This window comes from Grampus griseus (genome assembly GCF_964374135.1).
Source record: "Grampus griseus genome assembly, chromosome: 9".
Lineage (NCBI taxonomy): Eukaryota > Metazoa > Chordata > Mammalia > Artiodactyla > Delphinidae > Grampus > Grampus griseus.
The window spans coordinates 27,046,810-27,064,699 of record NC_139003.1 but is presented as its reverse complement, the minus strand read 5'-3'; the positions used below and the strand labels follow the sequence as shown (position 1 = coordinate 27,064,699).

At 34.1% G+C, this 17,890-nt stretch overlaps 1 protein-coding gene across 2 annotated transcripts in view; it reads right to left on the bottom strand.

Moving 5' to 3' along the window:
- WASL (WASP like actin nucleation promoting factor) overlaps positions 1–17,890 on the bottom strand; it is a 67,078-nt gene that overhangs the window by 9,490 nt on the left and 39,698 nt on the right. The window contains exons 6-10 of one of the 2 annotated variants that reach the window (XM_082661367.1): positions 10,960–11,128; positions 9,882–9,924; positions 8,697–8,850; positions 6,831–6,848; positions 3,127–3,647 (exon numbers count right to left, since the gene is read on the bottom strand). In XM_082661367.1, coding sequence (XP_082517493.1) covers positions 3,127–3,647; positions 6,831–6,848; positions 8,697–8,850; positions 9,882–9,924; positions 10,960–11,128 — 905 coding nt within the window. The remainder of the gene's footprint in view (positions 1–3,126; positions 3,648–6,830; positions 6,849–8,696; positions 8,851–9,881; positions 9,925–10,959; positions 11,129–17,890) is intronic. The other variant, XM_082661368.1, reaches the window with a different exon arrangement.

Here is a 17,890-nt window from a genome sequence, read left to right as displayed (position 1 = left end):
GATATTTTGAGTATGTCGGCTATCTCCCGCGTGGTATAACACTGATTGTTCCCAATTAATGTCTTGACTTGATCGCTATCAACTTCAATTGGTCTCCCTGACCGTGGAGCATCATCCAGCGTGAAATCTCCGGCACGAAACTTCGCAAACCACTTTTGACACGTTCGACCAGTCACAGCCCCTTCTCCATACGCTGTACAAGTCTTTTTTTACGTTTTGGCTGTGTTTTTACCTTTCTTGAAATAATAAAGCATAATATGCTGAAAATGTTTTTCTTCCGTTTTCAATATTAAAACGGCTACACAAAAATTCACCAATTTTTGGTAAGTTTTTTTTTTTTAATGCACGCTGATATGACAGCTGTCACAATACAATCTAATAAAATTGTTTCGAATGAAGTTAAAGACAACCTAAGCGCTACTAGAGCCATCTTACGGGAAAAACCGAACAAACTCTTTGGCCAACCCAGTATGATATAGTTCTATAAAATTAGTGTGCCTGCCTCTCCTGCCTCCCCTTACCCCTCCCTCCACATCTTCCATTGAGGCCACTCCTGAGACAGCAAGAAAGACCAACACCTCCTTTTCCTCCTCCTGCTCTTCAGCCTGCTCAACGTGACGACAACAAGGATGAAGCCCTTTACGATGACCTACTTCCACTTAATGAATAGTAATCATCATGCTGTACAGTTAATAAATTTATCTGTTGTGTATGTGTGTCTCTGTGTGAAAATCTAATAACTATATGGCAAGAAGTGTATGAAATATTTTTGTGTCATCATCATCACCTAAGTATTCATCATGTAGAACACTGTGTGTAAGAGTTGAAGTGGATAGCCGCTCCTTACATAGGCGTAAGGTGAGGGATATTTAATATAAAATTAATACTGTGTTAGTTTTCTTACTGTTCTACAACTTTGCTTTTGGAGAACTACATTACCATACAGTATGCCCCCCTCTCTCGTAACTGGAGAAACTGCGTATCTGCCTACCTTCACAGGCAAGTGGTTTTTGAAAAAACATATAACAATGTTCCCAATACAGTATTATGAATATGACTGTACTAACATATGCCATAAAAATTTTATAACGATTCATTCACTAGTATATAGGCTGGCTACTGTGAAGCAACCATATCGAATATGCTAGGCTACCATAAAGCAATCATATGGCTGTCTCTCCGTTAACGCTGCATGAATTATTATACATGTAAATAAATATAAATTTCTCACATTCTTTTCATTTTTGATGTCTACTGTTAGTATTACATATAACATCTACAGTGTTTGTATTATATTAATAAGACAATATTGACCAAATTGATGTAGGTACTAACAGATTATTCATCTTGTAAACAGATGATGTAAACTTACAGCATCAATAAATACAGTTCAGTACTGTAAATGTATTTTCTCTTCCTTATGATTTTCTTTATAACATTTCCCTTCTCTAGCTTACTCTGTTGTAAGAATACAGTATATAATACATATACAAAATATGTGTTAAATTAACTGTTTATGTTATTGGTAAGGCTTCCAGTCAACAGTAGGCCATTAGTAATTAAGTTCTGGGGAGTCAGAAGTTATACACAGATTTGACTGCTCAGGGGGCTGGCACCCCTAACTCCCATTGCTGTCCAAGGGTCAACTTATGTATTTGAAATTCTAAAGTATATGACCCCATTAAAATCTGCTATTCACCTGGGCTGTGGTCATTTTGACAATAATTCCCCCCCCCCCCCCAACAACTATTCAAAGTTCTTCAACTGCTCCTGAGAAACCTGTAGTCTGAACTAAATGGGGAGAGGGAGCAGAGGTGATTTTTCACAGGCTGATCTAAGTATCATCCTGAATACATATTAAGAAAAGATGTAGACACATTTTAAAGAAGTTTCTTAAATCTGTGCCAGGTTGATGTTTAAATGCTTTCCTTCGATTAGCTGTGTTCCCTAGCCATCATTCTCTTCCTAGCTAAAGCTTCTGAGATTTAGTAAGTTATCATAATTCTCTACACACTGCAAAATAATTTTCAATTAAAATCTCCTTTCAGCTCCATTTACTTCATAGAAAAATCTACCATCCGTAACCTGCCTGAAGCCCTGCAGAGCAAATGTTCCTCCTGGAACTGAGAGACCACACATAAAGGCCCAGAGGAAGCATGTGAATGTTAGCCAGGTTAGGCTCTAGGTCAGGGGTCAGGAAACTACGGCCATGGACCAAATCTAGCCTGTCCCCTGTTTTTGTATAACTTTTTTAAAGCTAAGAATGATTTTTTACACATTTTTAAATGGTTGAAAGAAAACAAAACAAGAATATCTGTGATATGTGCAAATTACATGAAATTCAAATTTCAGTGTCCATAAGTAAAGCTTTATAGAACACAATCATGCCCACTGACTTATGTGCTGTCTATGGCTGCTGCTTTTGTGGTATAATAGCAGAGTTGAGCAGCTGTAACAGATACCATATGGCCTGCAAGCCTAAAATGTTTATTATCTGGTCCTTTAAAAAAAAAGTTTGCCAACCTCTGCTCTGGAAGATGAAACGATGACCTCAACCAATTCAGAGAATCCAAAATTATCTGTCACTATAGAAATTCTAATTAGAACTCTTTGAATTTTCTGTGGAGTCTCATTCTCTACTAATCTAAATTTCAGACACATAAACTTTAAAATATGGTTTAGTTTTCATAAAGTTAATGGTTTGACTTTGCCAAAATGATTACAATTGGTTTCAACAGGGCTATTTTTACTTCTGTATAGTTTAATAAAGATTTTTCTTTAAATTAAAATTTATTTAAAAGTGTAGAACGACAGATTGCAAACATAGTGCAATATTCTTTATATGAAGTTCTAGAATAGGCAAACTAAACCTATGGTGATAGAAATCAGGTCAGTGATCCTTTCTGAGAAGGGAGAGGCATGAGGGAACTTTCTGGGGTGATATTTTGATACAGAAGTATGGACCACACAGGTAAAGGTATAAACTTACGCATTTTAGGGTATGTAAGGGTTGGAAAAACACACACCAAGAGAAAAAGTTAAAAAATTTTTTTCAAAGATGTCTTATAATTGCTTTAAAATTCCATTAAGACAGGCAGTCTAAACCGAAAGGAACAGATTACTTACAGATTTCAGCTGAATACCCTGCCGTATCTGGTCTAAAAGCGCATCCCTTCCAGAGCAGGACACCGGTCGACTGTTCTGTTCCACTTTTTTTAGCTGAGCACCCTCTCTGATTTGATCTAAAAGAGCTGCTTTGCTTCCTGCAGAAGTTGGAACCTGATGGTCACCATCGGAAGGGAGGCCGGGGGGAGGTGGCGGCCCCGGCGGCGGGGGAGGTGGAGGCGGCGGGGGCGGTGCCGCCGGCCCCGCCACCGACATTGGCGGAGGAGGTGGCGGCGGCCCGGAAGGCGCTGAGGAGGGAAGGGCCGGAGGAGGGGGAGGGTACATCCTGTTTGGCGGTGGCGGAGGCACCCCGACACCTGGCCTGGACGGAGGCGGCGGTGGCGGCGCAGCCGAGGGAGCTCTTGAAGGGGGCGGGGGAGGAGCCCCTCTTCCCCGGGCAGGAGGGGGAGGAGGGCCCGAACTGTGCGGAGGCGGCGGGGGAGGAGGCGGCCCTCCCCGGGACGGTGGTGGAGGTGGTGGTGCTGCAATGAAAACAGAAAAAAAGAAAAGCATGCTTTCCCCCCCCAAAACATGATACTGAAAAAGCGGCTCATTTCAACATGTATTAAAAAAAACCAATATGAGGGGGAAAAAAGAGGCCTCATCTTTGTATGTTACTTTACAAAGATACCTGGGCACAGATGATATCTTACAACTCTGTTTGGGACTACTCGGCCTGAAGATCGCCTTCGTGGTCTATCTTGAAAAAATACTAGCTAAAATAGTAGAATTTAGTTTTTAGGAATCAGCACCACTTATCAAGGTAAGGGAATAAACACATTTTTATGTAATAATAATAAAACTATAACAATGATATCAAACATTTTGGGCAATAAGCGACATTTTACATTTTCATAAAAATGGATACCTTCTCTCTTTAAAGAATCAAGTATATTTAGTTGTTTTATAAAATTAATTTACATTCAGAATTAAATAGCTAATGTAGTATAATCTATTAGAATTTATTCAAGTTAAATCTGAGCTAAACTCAAAACTTTTTGACAATGTAAATCTTTGTCACCTAACTTACATTTGTAATTTATATTGTCCTACATTTTTACATGTATAGAACATATAATAACATATAATACAAGTTATGTAATAAATATATATTATAGTGATATATAATACAATATATCATGTATATATTGTATCTGTTGTACTACATTAATAAAAGATGGTCAGCAATTCCAGTGATGGCATTAAGGGAGGCTGGTTGCTCAGCTGAAATGTTCAACTACTTATCCATTAACAAATTAACTGAGAATTTCTAAACACTGTAAAATTAAAGTTATTAATAAAATATTAACATTATCCTGGTAGTAATGACATATACATTCTTATTTTACTTAAGGGAAAATGTAAGCTAAAATAGAGAAACAAATTCAAAGTACAAAATTTATTACATTTCTAGAGACATGATTTTACCAACAGCATACACAAACTTACATAATAATGAACTTCATTATTTCTCCATTCATTTAAAGAGTGACTAGAAAAAATAACTATTTTTAGGAATAAAGAAATCCTAAAACCCATAACAGCTATTTGTATTTACTGGTGCCAACTAATATATTATTGATGGATATTTCGACAATCTATATAATAAAAATACCTACCTTAATTTCAAATAATAATAGGCTCAGATGCTCAATAATGCAATGATACCAGAGAAGAAAAGGCCCCCCTCGTTCAAAGGAAATCAAACATTATCTTCTGATTTTATTTGGGACTATCATGGAAATACACTCTAAAATATGCTATCAAATATAGTCATAAACATTAGATGAAATATACGGAAAGGCCAAAGCTCACAAGGGTACTGTCTCCTGGCATAGAAACTTTTAAAACTGGAAATAATATATAGCTGCAAACAGGACAGTCATCCTACTTGGATACAGGCCATCACTGAGGGAAGTTCCTATGATTTACACTCAAGGCATACTGGAGATCTGGGTGTTGCAGCTAAGGTTCACCCAATTTTCTCACCAGATCCAAGGCAAGGAGGTTTAAACTTGCTAAAACCAAATTCTTTTCCTAACATAATTTGTAATAACAGGGTAAAACCAAGAGGATATGGCATATGTATATTATGTATACTCCCTGAATAAGATAGTACATCAAATCCTTCAAGCAGATACAAAGATTTCATTTTAATCAGCTGAGGTTTACATTTCAAAAATCAATGTTGTCTGAACTAGCATTTTTATGATTTAGTTGTTTGTTAATCAAGAGGAAAAGGACCCACTCTATTCTACTACAAAAGGTATTAGTCCATCATTTCCTGTGGTTTCACCAAGGACTCTGGAACCATAATCTTTTCTATGTACAATGATGTATCTCTTCAATAGATAGATTTAAAGTTCTTTTGAACTGGGAATAAGCACATTTATTGGAATAATTTGGGACTCAGCTAATACCCATTCAAAGAGACAGTAAATTATTGTTCAGGCAAAGGGAGAGCCTTAATTGATAGTGAATAAATTATCAACTGCACCAAGTTTGGGTACAGCACAAGTTCAGCATTTCTATTATCTGAAAAGTGAGCAGTAACATCTCTGTATTTTCATGAGGAAAACATCTATTACCAACTTTCTATTTTTAAAATCTGTATTATGCCTACATAAAAAAAGGAAAGTATGCAGAAGATACGCCATATCATACCAAGGTAAAAATGTGAAAGAATTAAAACAGGAGGAGAGGAGAGACGGCACGTTAGGTTCACATGCACAAAAATGTCTGCTGAGCAGATCACACACCACTGTGAGAAAGTCTGGCGGCCTACTCAGATTTTCAAAACTGAGTCACACAAACACCAGAATCAGAATGACAATGATAGTTCTTAGATATTTAATAAATACATAAAGTAAAAAGCATGACACAAACGTTACAACAAATAAAACTGTTCTTACTATCAAAGCTTAGTTAGAAAAGAAGAAAGACTGAGGCTTATGGAAAAAACCCCGTCTTGATGCTGCACTATAAAGAAAAGTTGATATACTTAACTTTCAGATATTATTTCAGATCAAATTAATATTAAGAGTAATTGGTAGATAACTCTAGATATTTATTTAAGGGAATTATAAGCAGAAATTGTAAAATAATATAAATATAACTAATATTTAAAAGAAATGTAGTTTTATAGAATTCAGGAAACTACTCTCATGAAGATGAAGTAAACCAGGCAAGTATTATTCAAGACAAATTTAAACTTATGGGAATACTAACAACTCTCTGAGTAGTCATTTATAACTGCATGTTTGCTTATGTTTAGTCCTCCCCACTGCCCCAAATTAATGTAAAAATGTTAAGTATATTTTATGTAGGTTATTGAAATAATGCCAATTGTGAAAAGCAATCACTAAAAATAAGTATATTAATAATAAAAACAGTGGTGCCGTTAAGAGGTAATCCACAGAATTTCAAAAAAATTATCTAAATTACAGATGAAATATGAGCTCTGACTCATATAGAAATAAACTTCCTTTTTTACTTTAGCATCTATGTAACATTAGTTACATAGCCCCAAACATTAGTTTGAATAGAAGGCAGAAGACCTTACTGGATGTTAGATTTGGAGGCAGGATAAATGAGTTGTAGCTTCTTTGAAAATAAACACATGCATAATTTAGTACACTGGGCCAAATAACATCCCCCATACATACCACTCCACTGTGGTGGACCTAAGAACAGATTATTAGAAATTAATGGACTTCAAACAATTGCAAAGACACACACACAAAAAGATACACTGGAAATCACAAGGTCTCCTACTTTTTACAAATTTGATTACATGATTTTACAAAATAAATTTCAAGAGATTTAAGTTTTACAAAATATATTTTTATGATAACTTCATAAACTTCTCTGTCTCTAATTTTTCATACTTCTGAACACACTATATGTTTTGCCTAGAAAACATTTCCTTAATAAAAATCATTAATCTGTCTTTTTATTCTTCCTCTAAAAAAATGTACCTTCTATAAAATCAATCTTGGTTGTCTAAAAGGTTTCAAACTGGGAGTTAGATTCTTGAGTATATGAATCTTGAGTATAAGTTCCCAAAGCATGTTTTATGTAATCCCTGTGAATTTTTTTTGTTTTATGTAATTTAATTGAGGAAAGACCTTGCCTAATTTGATGTTTTAAAAGCAATTAGAATAAAAAGCAGTAATAATAAGTTTAAAAAACAAACTCAATTAAGTTAATACAGACAACTCTCAGTTACAGATATTCAGGTGAGAGGGCAGCAGTATGGACTAACAAATGTCAAGGGTATTTATAAACTTATAAATGCAGAGAACTCAGAGAGACCCTGAAAATATTTTGGTATAAGGTGAAGGTGAGTGGTAACAGTGGAGAAAAAGAGAGTCAAGGAACAAACTAGAGGTCCACAAGACCTTCCATCATCTGTATACTAACTGTAACTACAACTCATTCTGGCCGCCTTAAAAAACAATAATGTTGCTGTGCCCCAGATGTTTTTATTAAAAATCCACAGAATTTGGAAATGTAATCTCTTCATGAAATAAGATAAATTAGCATCATACTAGTTTCAGTGGAACTAGCATTGTGTTTCCACAACAGTAATTATGACTGTATACTTGTTTATATACCTGTTGTCACACCAGACTAAGATTTCTGGGGGCAGAAACCGTACCTTTATATCGAAATATCCTGAGTAGAGACCAGTGCTGACATAACAATGTTTACTGAATATATGAATGAGTGAATGAATGAACATCAGCAGTGAAAAAGATACAGGTAAGTCAAATACCTGATTGAAAATGAGTTAAATTCTTCAGAAGAATGCTATGATTAACTGGAGCTTTTGTTTTGCTACACTATCTATCATGAGTATGCAAAGACTAGGAAGAAGAAAAGTAACCCCAAATGAATAAAGTGGCAAAGAGATAACAGTCATATTAGAAAACTCAGAATTAACTGTATTTGCATTTTACTGTGATAATTATTAAGATATGACCAAAAAACAAGGTGATTTAAATAAAATATCAGATCTTAAAAGGTTGCAAGTTGTTTGTGCTCTCAGGTACCGAATGACAAATTTTATACTTTAGCCAAGAAAAAAAAATGTATTTCAAAATAAATAGATTTTTCATTATTTATATTCTGAAAATGCTTATTATACATTACAGAATCCATGATTATATTTAAATTACTACTTCTGAATTGTAATAAAAACAACATTGATAGTGGTCTCTAAGATACAGTAAGTGAAATATTATGCAACTATTATTTTTTATTCTAAAACAAATAGCCAGAAGATTTTGTATGAATTTTCATTAATTTAATATAAGACTTTTTAATAATAAGGAAAGCCTTGACAATTTTTCAATTATACTGAAGTAATGTAAAACACAGTACACTGGGCCAAACTAGTTCTCCATAAATTTGAACATTCTGCTTAAGGAAGGTTCACGTGAATGTATGTAGCTGTCGTCCATGAAACTGACCTCAAAAGATTCAAAAGAAAAAATAGATCAGAATGCCTGAATAGAAATAAAAGTTACCTTGCCTTCGTAGTTCATTTTTAACAGCTTCAACACCTCCTGTTTTTTCAATGAAGTCATATATAACTTTTGATGTTTCTCTGTCTTTAAGTTGTGCCTCTGAGATTCCACACAGATCAAAAAGATTCTTCAATTCTGGATCCAAATTATTCAGCTACAACAGACAAAATAACTGCTAACTATAAAACCTATGTCAAATTTTTTACAATAGCAAGTTGAAATATTATTCTCATATCTATGCCCTTTATGAAATTATTTTCTTTTATGTTTATAAATTTTTAATATAGTTAGATTATTTATATGCTAACTAAACTGTCTTACAAAAAATAGAAAAGATAAGAACAAAGAATAGGTTTTATATTTTATCTCATCTCTTTGTTCCCTACCTTTAAAAAGAAGGCATCTCATTTAAAGTTTTACTAATCCTTCCATGACTCAGACACCTCTAATGCTCACCTACTATTCCACCTTGTCCTAAATAAGATTTAGGTATAATCACAAATACCACAAAAAAAGTAAATCATTTGAAAATTTGAGGTCAAGGACCTCTTTATGACCCAAGCACCCTGTACAGTGCCCAACACAAAGAGGCACTCAAAAAAACTGTGGTGTTAACATTGTAGTTCTAACAAAAATAACCAAAATAATTTTTGACCCCAATCACAAATAATATTTCTTTTCAAATAATTTTTCCAAACCCTGATTATCTGCCAAATGTTAAATACGTAACTTAGGTAACCAAGTTTCAACTATTTTGCTCACAATGCTATAAATTAATGAATGATGAAAGTGCCAAAAAGAATAATAGAATAAAAAGACCTAGATAATTTTAACAATTGGATATTCAGAATTTTATTATAGTACTTTCCAGTAATTTGGCATATATTCCCCTCGAATGATCACTTTGCAGAAATAATTTTCTTCTCTTGGCTTTCAAAACATAGAGTTTTTACATTATAGTAGATAAAGCCAAGGAGTTAAAAAAAACTTTCTCTTTAGAGACTTAGCCATCAATGATAGAACAGTCTATGATTTAAAACCTCAGTGGAATATGAACATAAATACAAGCACATTCCAATAAACACTAGAGTTAACAAAAATGAATAAGAATAAAAGTCTAAAGATAGGCCATGACATTCCCACATATTTAGAATAATAATGCTTATGGCTTGAAAAGACACTTACATCAAAGCCAGTATTCGGATCCCAACCAACATGTCCAATGTGCCTAAAGCAGTAGATAGAAAAATATAGAAAAATAAAATGCATAAATGGCATTAAAAACCTAATATATATGAAATCCAATCCACTCAGTGAATTTTTGGCCTGAACTAATAGTTCTCATAGACATAACCATATTCAGGGAAAAACTGTACAAGTAGTCAAGAAACCAGGATTCTAGCCCAGGCTCTGCTACTAATTGGGCCGTAACATTTTTACACAATCTTTCTGAGTATCCATTTCCTTAACTGACAAACTAGCATAAGAACACAAGCATTATATGTATGAGAGGACAGGAGTTTTGTAATGAAGTAATGAAATAATGGATAAGAGAATGCTTGAAATATGTCAAATAAATACCAAAGGTATGATGCCTACTATAGACTGAGTATGTCTTCCGAAAATTCCTATCTTGAGACCTAATCCCCAATGTGATAGTTCTTGGAGATGAGGATTTGGGGAGGTCATGAGAGTGGATTCCCCAAGAATGGGATTGGTGCCCTTAAGAAAGAGGTCCTGGAGAGCTCTCTCGCCCTCTTCCAACATGTGAGGACACAGTGAGAAGATGGCTGTCTATGAACCAAGAAGTGGGACCTCACAAGACACCGAATCTTGCCTGCCTCTTCCTTTCTCACAGCCTCCAGAACTGTGAGAAATAAATTTCTGTTGTTTATAAGCTACCCAGTCTATTGTATTCTGTTAGCAGCCCAAACAGATTAGGACAATGCCTTTAGGCAATTTCCAAATATCATTTATAGGGAAAAGTGAGATTTCCTTTTCATGTCCAACAATTAGTTGAAAAAACAACTCTAATTTTTCTTTTCTCATGGGTGGAAAAGTAAATAAACTAAGATTAATAAAATGTCTATTGAGCAATAGCCTTTAAAAAACTCCAACAAAATTTATAGCTGAAAAGGTATGCAAGTGATAAATATAAGGGTTCTCCCAAAAAGCAAACCAAACTTTCTAACAATTTAAAAAATCAAGAGCAGAAATGAGTAAATCAGAAGTAAAGATAAGAATAATAAAAGAACTGCCTTACTGGAAATTGCTTGGTGTTCCAATATCTGCCTTAGTTAATCTCTTCTTTTTAGCTTTTCCTTTTTTCTTTTCTTTGGTATGGGAGATGTTGTTGACTTGTGGACCATAAAATCTATTTGTTGTAATTTCTGGATTTTTTATGTCAACTGTTGCCATGGGTAGATTAGGACCTGCAAATAAAGTCAAAATAATATAAAAGGGATATAATTTAAGACAACAATTATTACAATCATAATTTATAATTTAAATATTTTTTTCCTGCGGTAGGACCACTTCATTACTATAAATTATTTAAATTTTAAACCTGCATGTTAATTTTTTATAATTTCAAAAATTCCTATATTTCCAAAGTCTATAATAAATTCTTTTTTTTTTTAAAGTGTCTGTCTTTAATTCCATATAACTTTCTTACAGATTATACCATCAGTTACCTGAAGTGAAAAAGCAAAAGAGAAAGCAAAGCAAGATGCATATGCCCAAAACAGAGCAAGGGCAAAGGAATTTCATAAGGTGAGCAGCCACCGCCCCCCCCCCAATTTTTTACGTCTAAGGCACATCAGAACTATAACTGATAAATGTTATTATTCCCTCCACAGAAAACATTAGAGACACCTCGAGCCAAAAATATATGCTGACTTTCCGTACAAAGTGTAAAGGGTTTTTTTTTTTATTATGTGTAACACGAAGTTATTTAAGTCAATAAATTTTTAAGGAATTTCACACGTTCTGATTCTTTCCACTGCCAATCACCTTAGTTCCTCCAAACTCATAATCTTCAAGATAAAACAGCCCTTTCAAAAAGAAGTTATCATGTGAGTCAGCCCACAATTCTTTTAGTTAGGCTTCTTTGATCTCCAATGAAATATGGACACACTTCAAAATTCCCCACCTGTAATCTTTGGGATCCAATTTCCTCAAGCAATTTACTTTAGGACCATGTTTAGGGTCAGGAGATGGATCTGCCTGGTTCTGAATTTGACACCCTCTAAAAACGTATTAGGTTCAAATCATAGTCACTCCTAAGCCATCACAACCTAGTACAGATCATTGGGATATGCCAATACCTAAGATAAAAAGTTTGTTAGGTTTTTCACAGTTTACTTGGCAGCTCTGTCTTGTAGTTCTTTCCCACAGATCTAACAGGTAGTTCTATGAGTAAAGGAAACCACGCAGTTAATCTATGAGGCGTTTCCAACGATGTAGGTTTACAGAAAAAGCCCCATCGGGATAGACCTCAACTATAATAAATTCTTAAACAAATTAGCATAGATACATTATTTCAAAGCAAATTCTTTTTATAACATTAAATCTCATGAATATAAATTTTCAACAAGAATTTAAATTTAATTGATCTGATCCATCAAATTTTGACTGTAACAGCCTCACATCCAACACATTACTCATTGGTAAAGTGGCATATATTACATAGGAAGAGTAAAAGAAGCATCGACTTTGTTTTAAATCTAGTAAAGAAGTCTAGTCTTACTTCTTTATTTCAACTTTATTAGTCTATGATGAACAAAAATTTATACAAATATTACTATCATTTTTTTCCAAAACTGTCATACTTAAGTCTAGTAGTATTCTCCCATTATACATACACTTCGGCTAGCAGAAGTACAGAGCTCAAAAATTTAAAATAGAAAAATTCTCAAAACATTCCATCTTCCACAAGGATCAACAGTAAAAAGATCTCAAGCATCTTCAGGTATTATTAATAGCATCTTCAGGAATGACACTAAACGTAGCACACAAAAATTTGTTTTGTAATTCACAAAAGTATTTTGGTCTTAAAAGTATGAGAGTCTGAATGAAATATATTCATCTTAAAAATTCCTTAAAAAATTTAACCAAAGGGCAACACATGTTCCTTAGAGATCCCATTTTAACATATGATTCTCTGATATAACTTCCTATTAGACCAAATTCCTCTGAGATGATATTATTGATGACTTTTAAAATACTGTATAAAATATAATCACTACTGTGCAGAGAAACAGTCAACATAGCAGGCCTGAGACTGCTATCTTTAGAAAGGCCTGCTTTGCAAGGTTGGCCCTTAGCTGGCATCTAGGATCTAGGATTTCAAGAGGGTTCCCATTATCCCCTGATAAGATGGGCTCATTGTGTCTCAACTATTTGTGCTAACAATGTGGTTTATGCTGAATACTTGCTTTCCTTCTGGGAGTCTAGAATCTTGGTATGTCCTAGACAGAAGATGCCCACGTGACTAGCCCCCAATAAACCCTAGGCACTGAGCTTCTTTAGACAACAGTTCATGTGTGTTGCAACAATTCATTGCTGGAGACATTAAGCATATCCCCTGTGACCAATGAGAGAATACTCTTGGAAGCTTGTGTGTAGTTTCCCCCAGACTTAACCCCATGTGTCTTTCTCTTTTGTTAATTTTTGTTTTATATCCTTTCACTGTAATAAATCTTTGCCATGAGTACCTCTATGTGCTCAGTCCTGTGAGCCCTAATGAATCACCAACTGGAGGAGTGGTCTGTGGAATCCCCAACGCAAGCATAGAATGGCAGACAGAAATCCCAAGACATTACAGGCTAATGTATATCGAGTGATCACTAAATGCTAACTTGACTATAATTCTTCAATTATGCTGAAAACCTCAAATGCATCCTATTCATAAAAGTTGTCTGAAATAAAATATTTACCTATATGGGAAATTATATATAACTAATTTTCTCTCCCTCAACTCTACTATTAAAGACGAAACAGAGTTAAAATAAAATTATAAATGCCATCTGCCACTTTATCAGACAAACAATTTTGAAAGAGGTGCAAAATTCAGCTATTTTCCCTTAATATTCAAAGTCTAATTACATAAGTATAATATGTAAATGTCTAAAGTTCTATTTATAATTTCACACAAAATTCCATGGGAAGTTGCTCATATTGGCAAGAAATAAAAATTCTTCTTGGAAAAAATGAAAGCTAGTGAACAATACGGATAAAACCTTTAAAAGCTGATTCAGTGTCAAGGAATAATCTGAAAATAATTGGATCAAAAGTTAAAGGTTAGTTAAACAATATAGAAGGCTTATTAAATAGTAGATAAAGAACTGGATTTTCAAATTGGTTCAGATTCAAGATTTCAGAAATCACTGTAGTTTCACAAAATAAGGGACTTATAAAAATATCCAGAATTTGAGCGTTAGAGGGTTGAATTGGGGTGATACTAACATTTTCATAGACTTAATCTAGTAATATGTTTTCACTTCTCATTCTTCCCTTTCTGCTTTCTCTCCTCTTATAGTTTATCATTACCAATCATCATCAGCAACACCGTCCAAATTAAGATGTTGCAAATTATTACTCTCCTATCTTTACACTTAATAACATTTAAGAACTTCCTTGAGACAGATTTAGGTTAAGTCAGAGTTAGGCACTCTCTTTATACATGTCATCCTTCCTGAAATAGGTGTCCAAATAGTAATAATGAAGGAACAACCAGATTCACCATTAAAAAATAACAAAAAATTTGGGAATTCCCTGGCGGTGCAGTGGGTAGGACTCTACGCTTCCACTGCAGGGGGCCGGGGTTCGATCCCTGGTCAGGGAACTAAGATCCCTCGAGCCATGTGGCATGCCAAAAAAATGAAAACAAAAATTTAAAAATTATAATTAGTTTTTAGGAAAAAAACAAAAATAAAAACATTTTGATGCTACTTTAGTTTACGTAAAAGTAACCAATTATACTATGGATGTCCTAAATGCTATAGAGTTGGTAAGGTTAATAGTTTAAATTATCCAAACCAGTAAATTCTTTTCTGGGAAACAATAAAGTTAAGGTTCTTATAAGCCTGATTTATAACTCACGAGAGAAAATAACTCAGCCATCTCTGAAGAAAGCTCAAGGATGAAGAAGACAGGAATAAAATATAAGTGATATGCAGAATGAATACCAAAGTTTCCCCTCCTCTCTCTACCCCAAAATCAGGTGTGGATATATTGTATGCATCCACCAAGCAGTTCATAAAGCTGTGGCATTAGCTCCTTAGTGTCCTTACACATGAACTTCATCAGTACTGGTTAAAACATTATTTAATTAACTCTACATAGAAAAGTCCAGATTACAGAGATGTACAGAAAATTGATATTAGCTGGGAAATTAAAGAGCTTTTCTAAATCTTTCATTTTATAGATAAAAACTAAGGACAAGAAGAGTCAGGTGACCTGTCTAAAGTCACACAATTAGTGACAAAGGGAAAGGTGGACTCTACTATCTTGGTTCCTACTCCACTACTCTATTAACTATTATAACTTTTTTCACAAAAGTTAAATGACAAGGTGATTGATAATGCTAACTTTACAAATGTTATATTTTATTTCTTTACCAATTTATCAGTTCTCTTAGTTTGCAGTCCAACAGTTCATCATTCAAGAAATACTTACGAATAACTTTCAATATTTAGAAAAAAGGCTTTTTACACATTTAAGAGATTAGGTATTTGGATATTCCTGTTAACAAGCGTCATTTTACAGTTTGAAGATGTTAGGAAATAAATTTAAAATAATGTTCTAAAGCCCAATTAAATATTTGTTTCAAAAGTGACAGACCAAAAAAGTGATAAGTTGTATAAGGCACAGAGGTATTTTTTAATAAACTTTATGAAAGATATGGTAATGGAAATACTCAAATCACATCTAGTAAAGTTTAATTATTCCATTTCTGAAATTACACTCATCCTAAGAACATGTACGAAGTAAACAGATAATAAAGGGGACTGTTTCCCTTCTTTTTCAAAAAGCAGTCAAAAGACAAATTACCTTCTTCTGATTAAGGACAACTGTCAGAGAAAAGATTTTTTAATATTCTCACTGAACAGCATTTCTAGTTAATTTTAAAACTAAAAGAACAAACTAAAGTCTTCCCCTTAATTACATAAAAAGCAGAGAGCTCTCACCAAGGTAAAATAGTTGAGAAATAGGGGGCCTAGAGGCCTCTAATGTCAAGCAGTCATGAAGCTGAGAACAAATCATTGGAAAGCATCTAAGCTAAAAGGTGAGACTGACCAAAAAAGAAAAAAAAAGAAAAATATATGGATTAGGAGTTAATGAGGAAGACACTGAATTGTATTTCAGGAATATATGTTACTTCTACATAAAGTGTCTTTTTAATAGTTAACAATGTGAAAAAGGTTTGCTAAACTGATCTTCTAAATGAGGATCTGGGACAAAGCTCCTGTATGGACACTGCTAGGCAGTTAAGGTGTCCACTGCCACCTAGTGGCAGTGCAGCAAATGCAAAAAAGTAATATGCCACCTGCAAAATAGTGGTCTCCACACCATGAGGAGAGCAAGGCAACCCACTGCACAGCAGGAGAAAATATTAAAACTTCTATTAATAATTATGTTATGTATATTTAAAAAATATATAAGTATGCAAATATTGTCAAGACATGCTGTATAATTTCGCATTTTAACAATGCCATTTTTTTAAACTCTCCTTTCATTTAATGAAAAAAAGTTTGGCACCACTGTATTAAAGGGTTAAAACTTTAGATCTAAAGATTTAAAACCAAGAACAAACTCAGAGAAAGAAACTGCATTTAATTATGAGTATCTCTCTTACTATGGGTAATAAAATTGTAAGACACCATTGTCACATAAAGAATATCCAAATTCTATTATGGATTAGGTGCCTTTTCAAAAATATATTTTATATGTATTGAAAAGATTAAATTTTAAAAAAACCATGAAGTATTTACATCCTTAACTTTAATTATATTATTTGTACAACATCTACACTTTAAAATCACACTCAGGTTACTTTCCCCAAAGATGGTACCACTAGGAAGCCTTCTGCACTGGTATTTAATATATGCTCACAGAATGCCAAATAGTTTAATAAATTAAAAAAGACATTAAAATATTGAGCACAGAACAAGGGGGAAAAATTCTAACGCCACATTAAAGGTTCACGGATGAAGGACTTCTGGCTCAGCTGCTTCTGCTTCCTTTGTTTCTGTGACATACTAGCTGCATACCTCAAGGCATGTTACTTACTCTCTTCAGGTCTCAGTTTCTCCTTCAAAATCATCTTGACACAGCACAGTGGTTAAGGGGGCAGGCTCTTGAGTTAGAACACTTGAGACTGAATCTTGCTCCACTTTCCTAGTTTTGTGACCCTGAGCAAGTTACCTATTTGTGCCTGTTTACTCATCTGAAGTAGGGATGATAGCAGCTACTTCATATGGTTTCTGGACAGTGCCTGGCAGGTAGTAAGTGATCACTAAATAGTAGCTGCTATTATTATCACTGTCATTGTCTTCATCATGATAACTATACTGATTAAGCACCATGCTAAACACTTTGATTACTTCATTTATCTCCAAGCAGCCCTATAACGTATTAAAAATTTCCATTTAAAAGAGAAAGTCAAAGTATACAACACTTGGCACATGGTAAGCACTACTGAAGGTACAGTCAGAGTTTTTTAAAATTATACTAAAGTAAGTAAACCAAAATTTAATACAGCAATATTTGGTTCATGTTTTTGTATCAGGAAAACAAATTTAAGGACAAAATCAGAAGGCAATATATTGGTTTAAAAGAAAAAATACCCAACAACCACTAACAGTTGTCATATATTAAGGACTCTGTACTATATTAAGTGTTTCCCTGAATAATCACTCTAAATTCTGATGAGAGAATTTGAGATGCCTTTAAAAAGCAGCAGCTATATTCCCCATTATAACGAAGGCTCCTGGAGCAATGTTCTTTACTATCATAGGGTCGGGGTCCCACTTCAATCTGACGAAATCCACGGATCCTCTCTCCCCAGAGAAAAGAACATATATACTTACAATATTTGGCACAAAGTTTCAGCGAGGGTTTATGGGGCCCAGGATGAGATTCTATGCCCTAGAGATCTGGGACCTTCGTATTCTGCTTTTATTCTTTGGTAT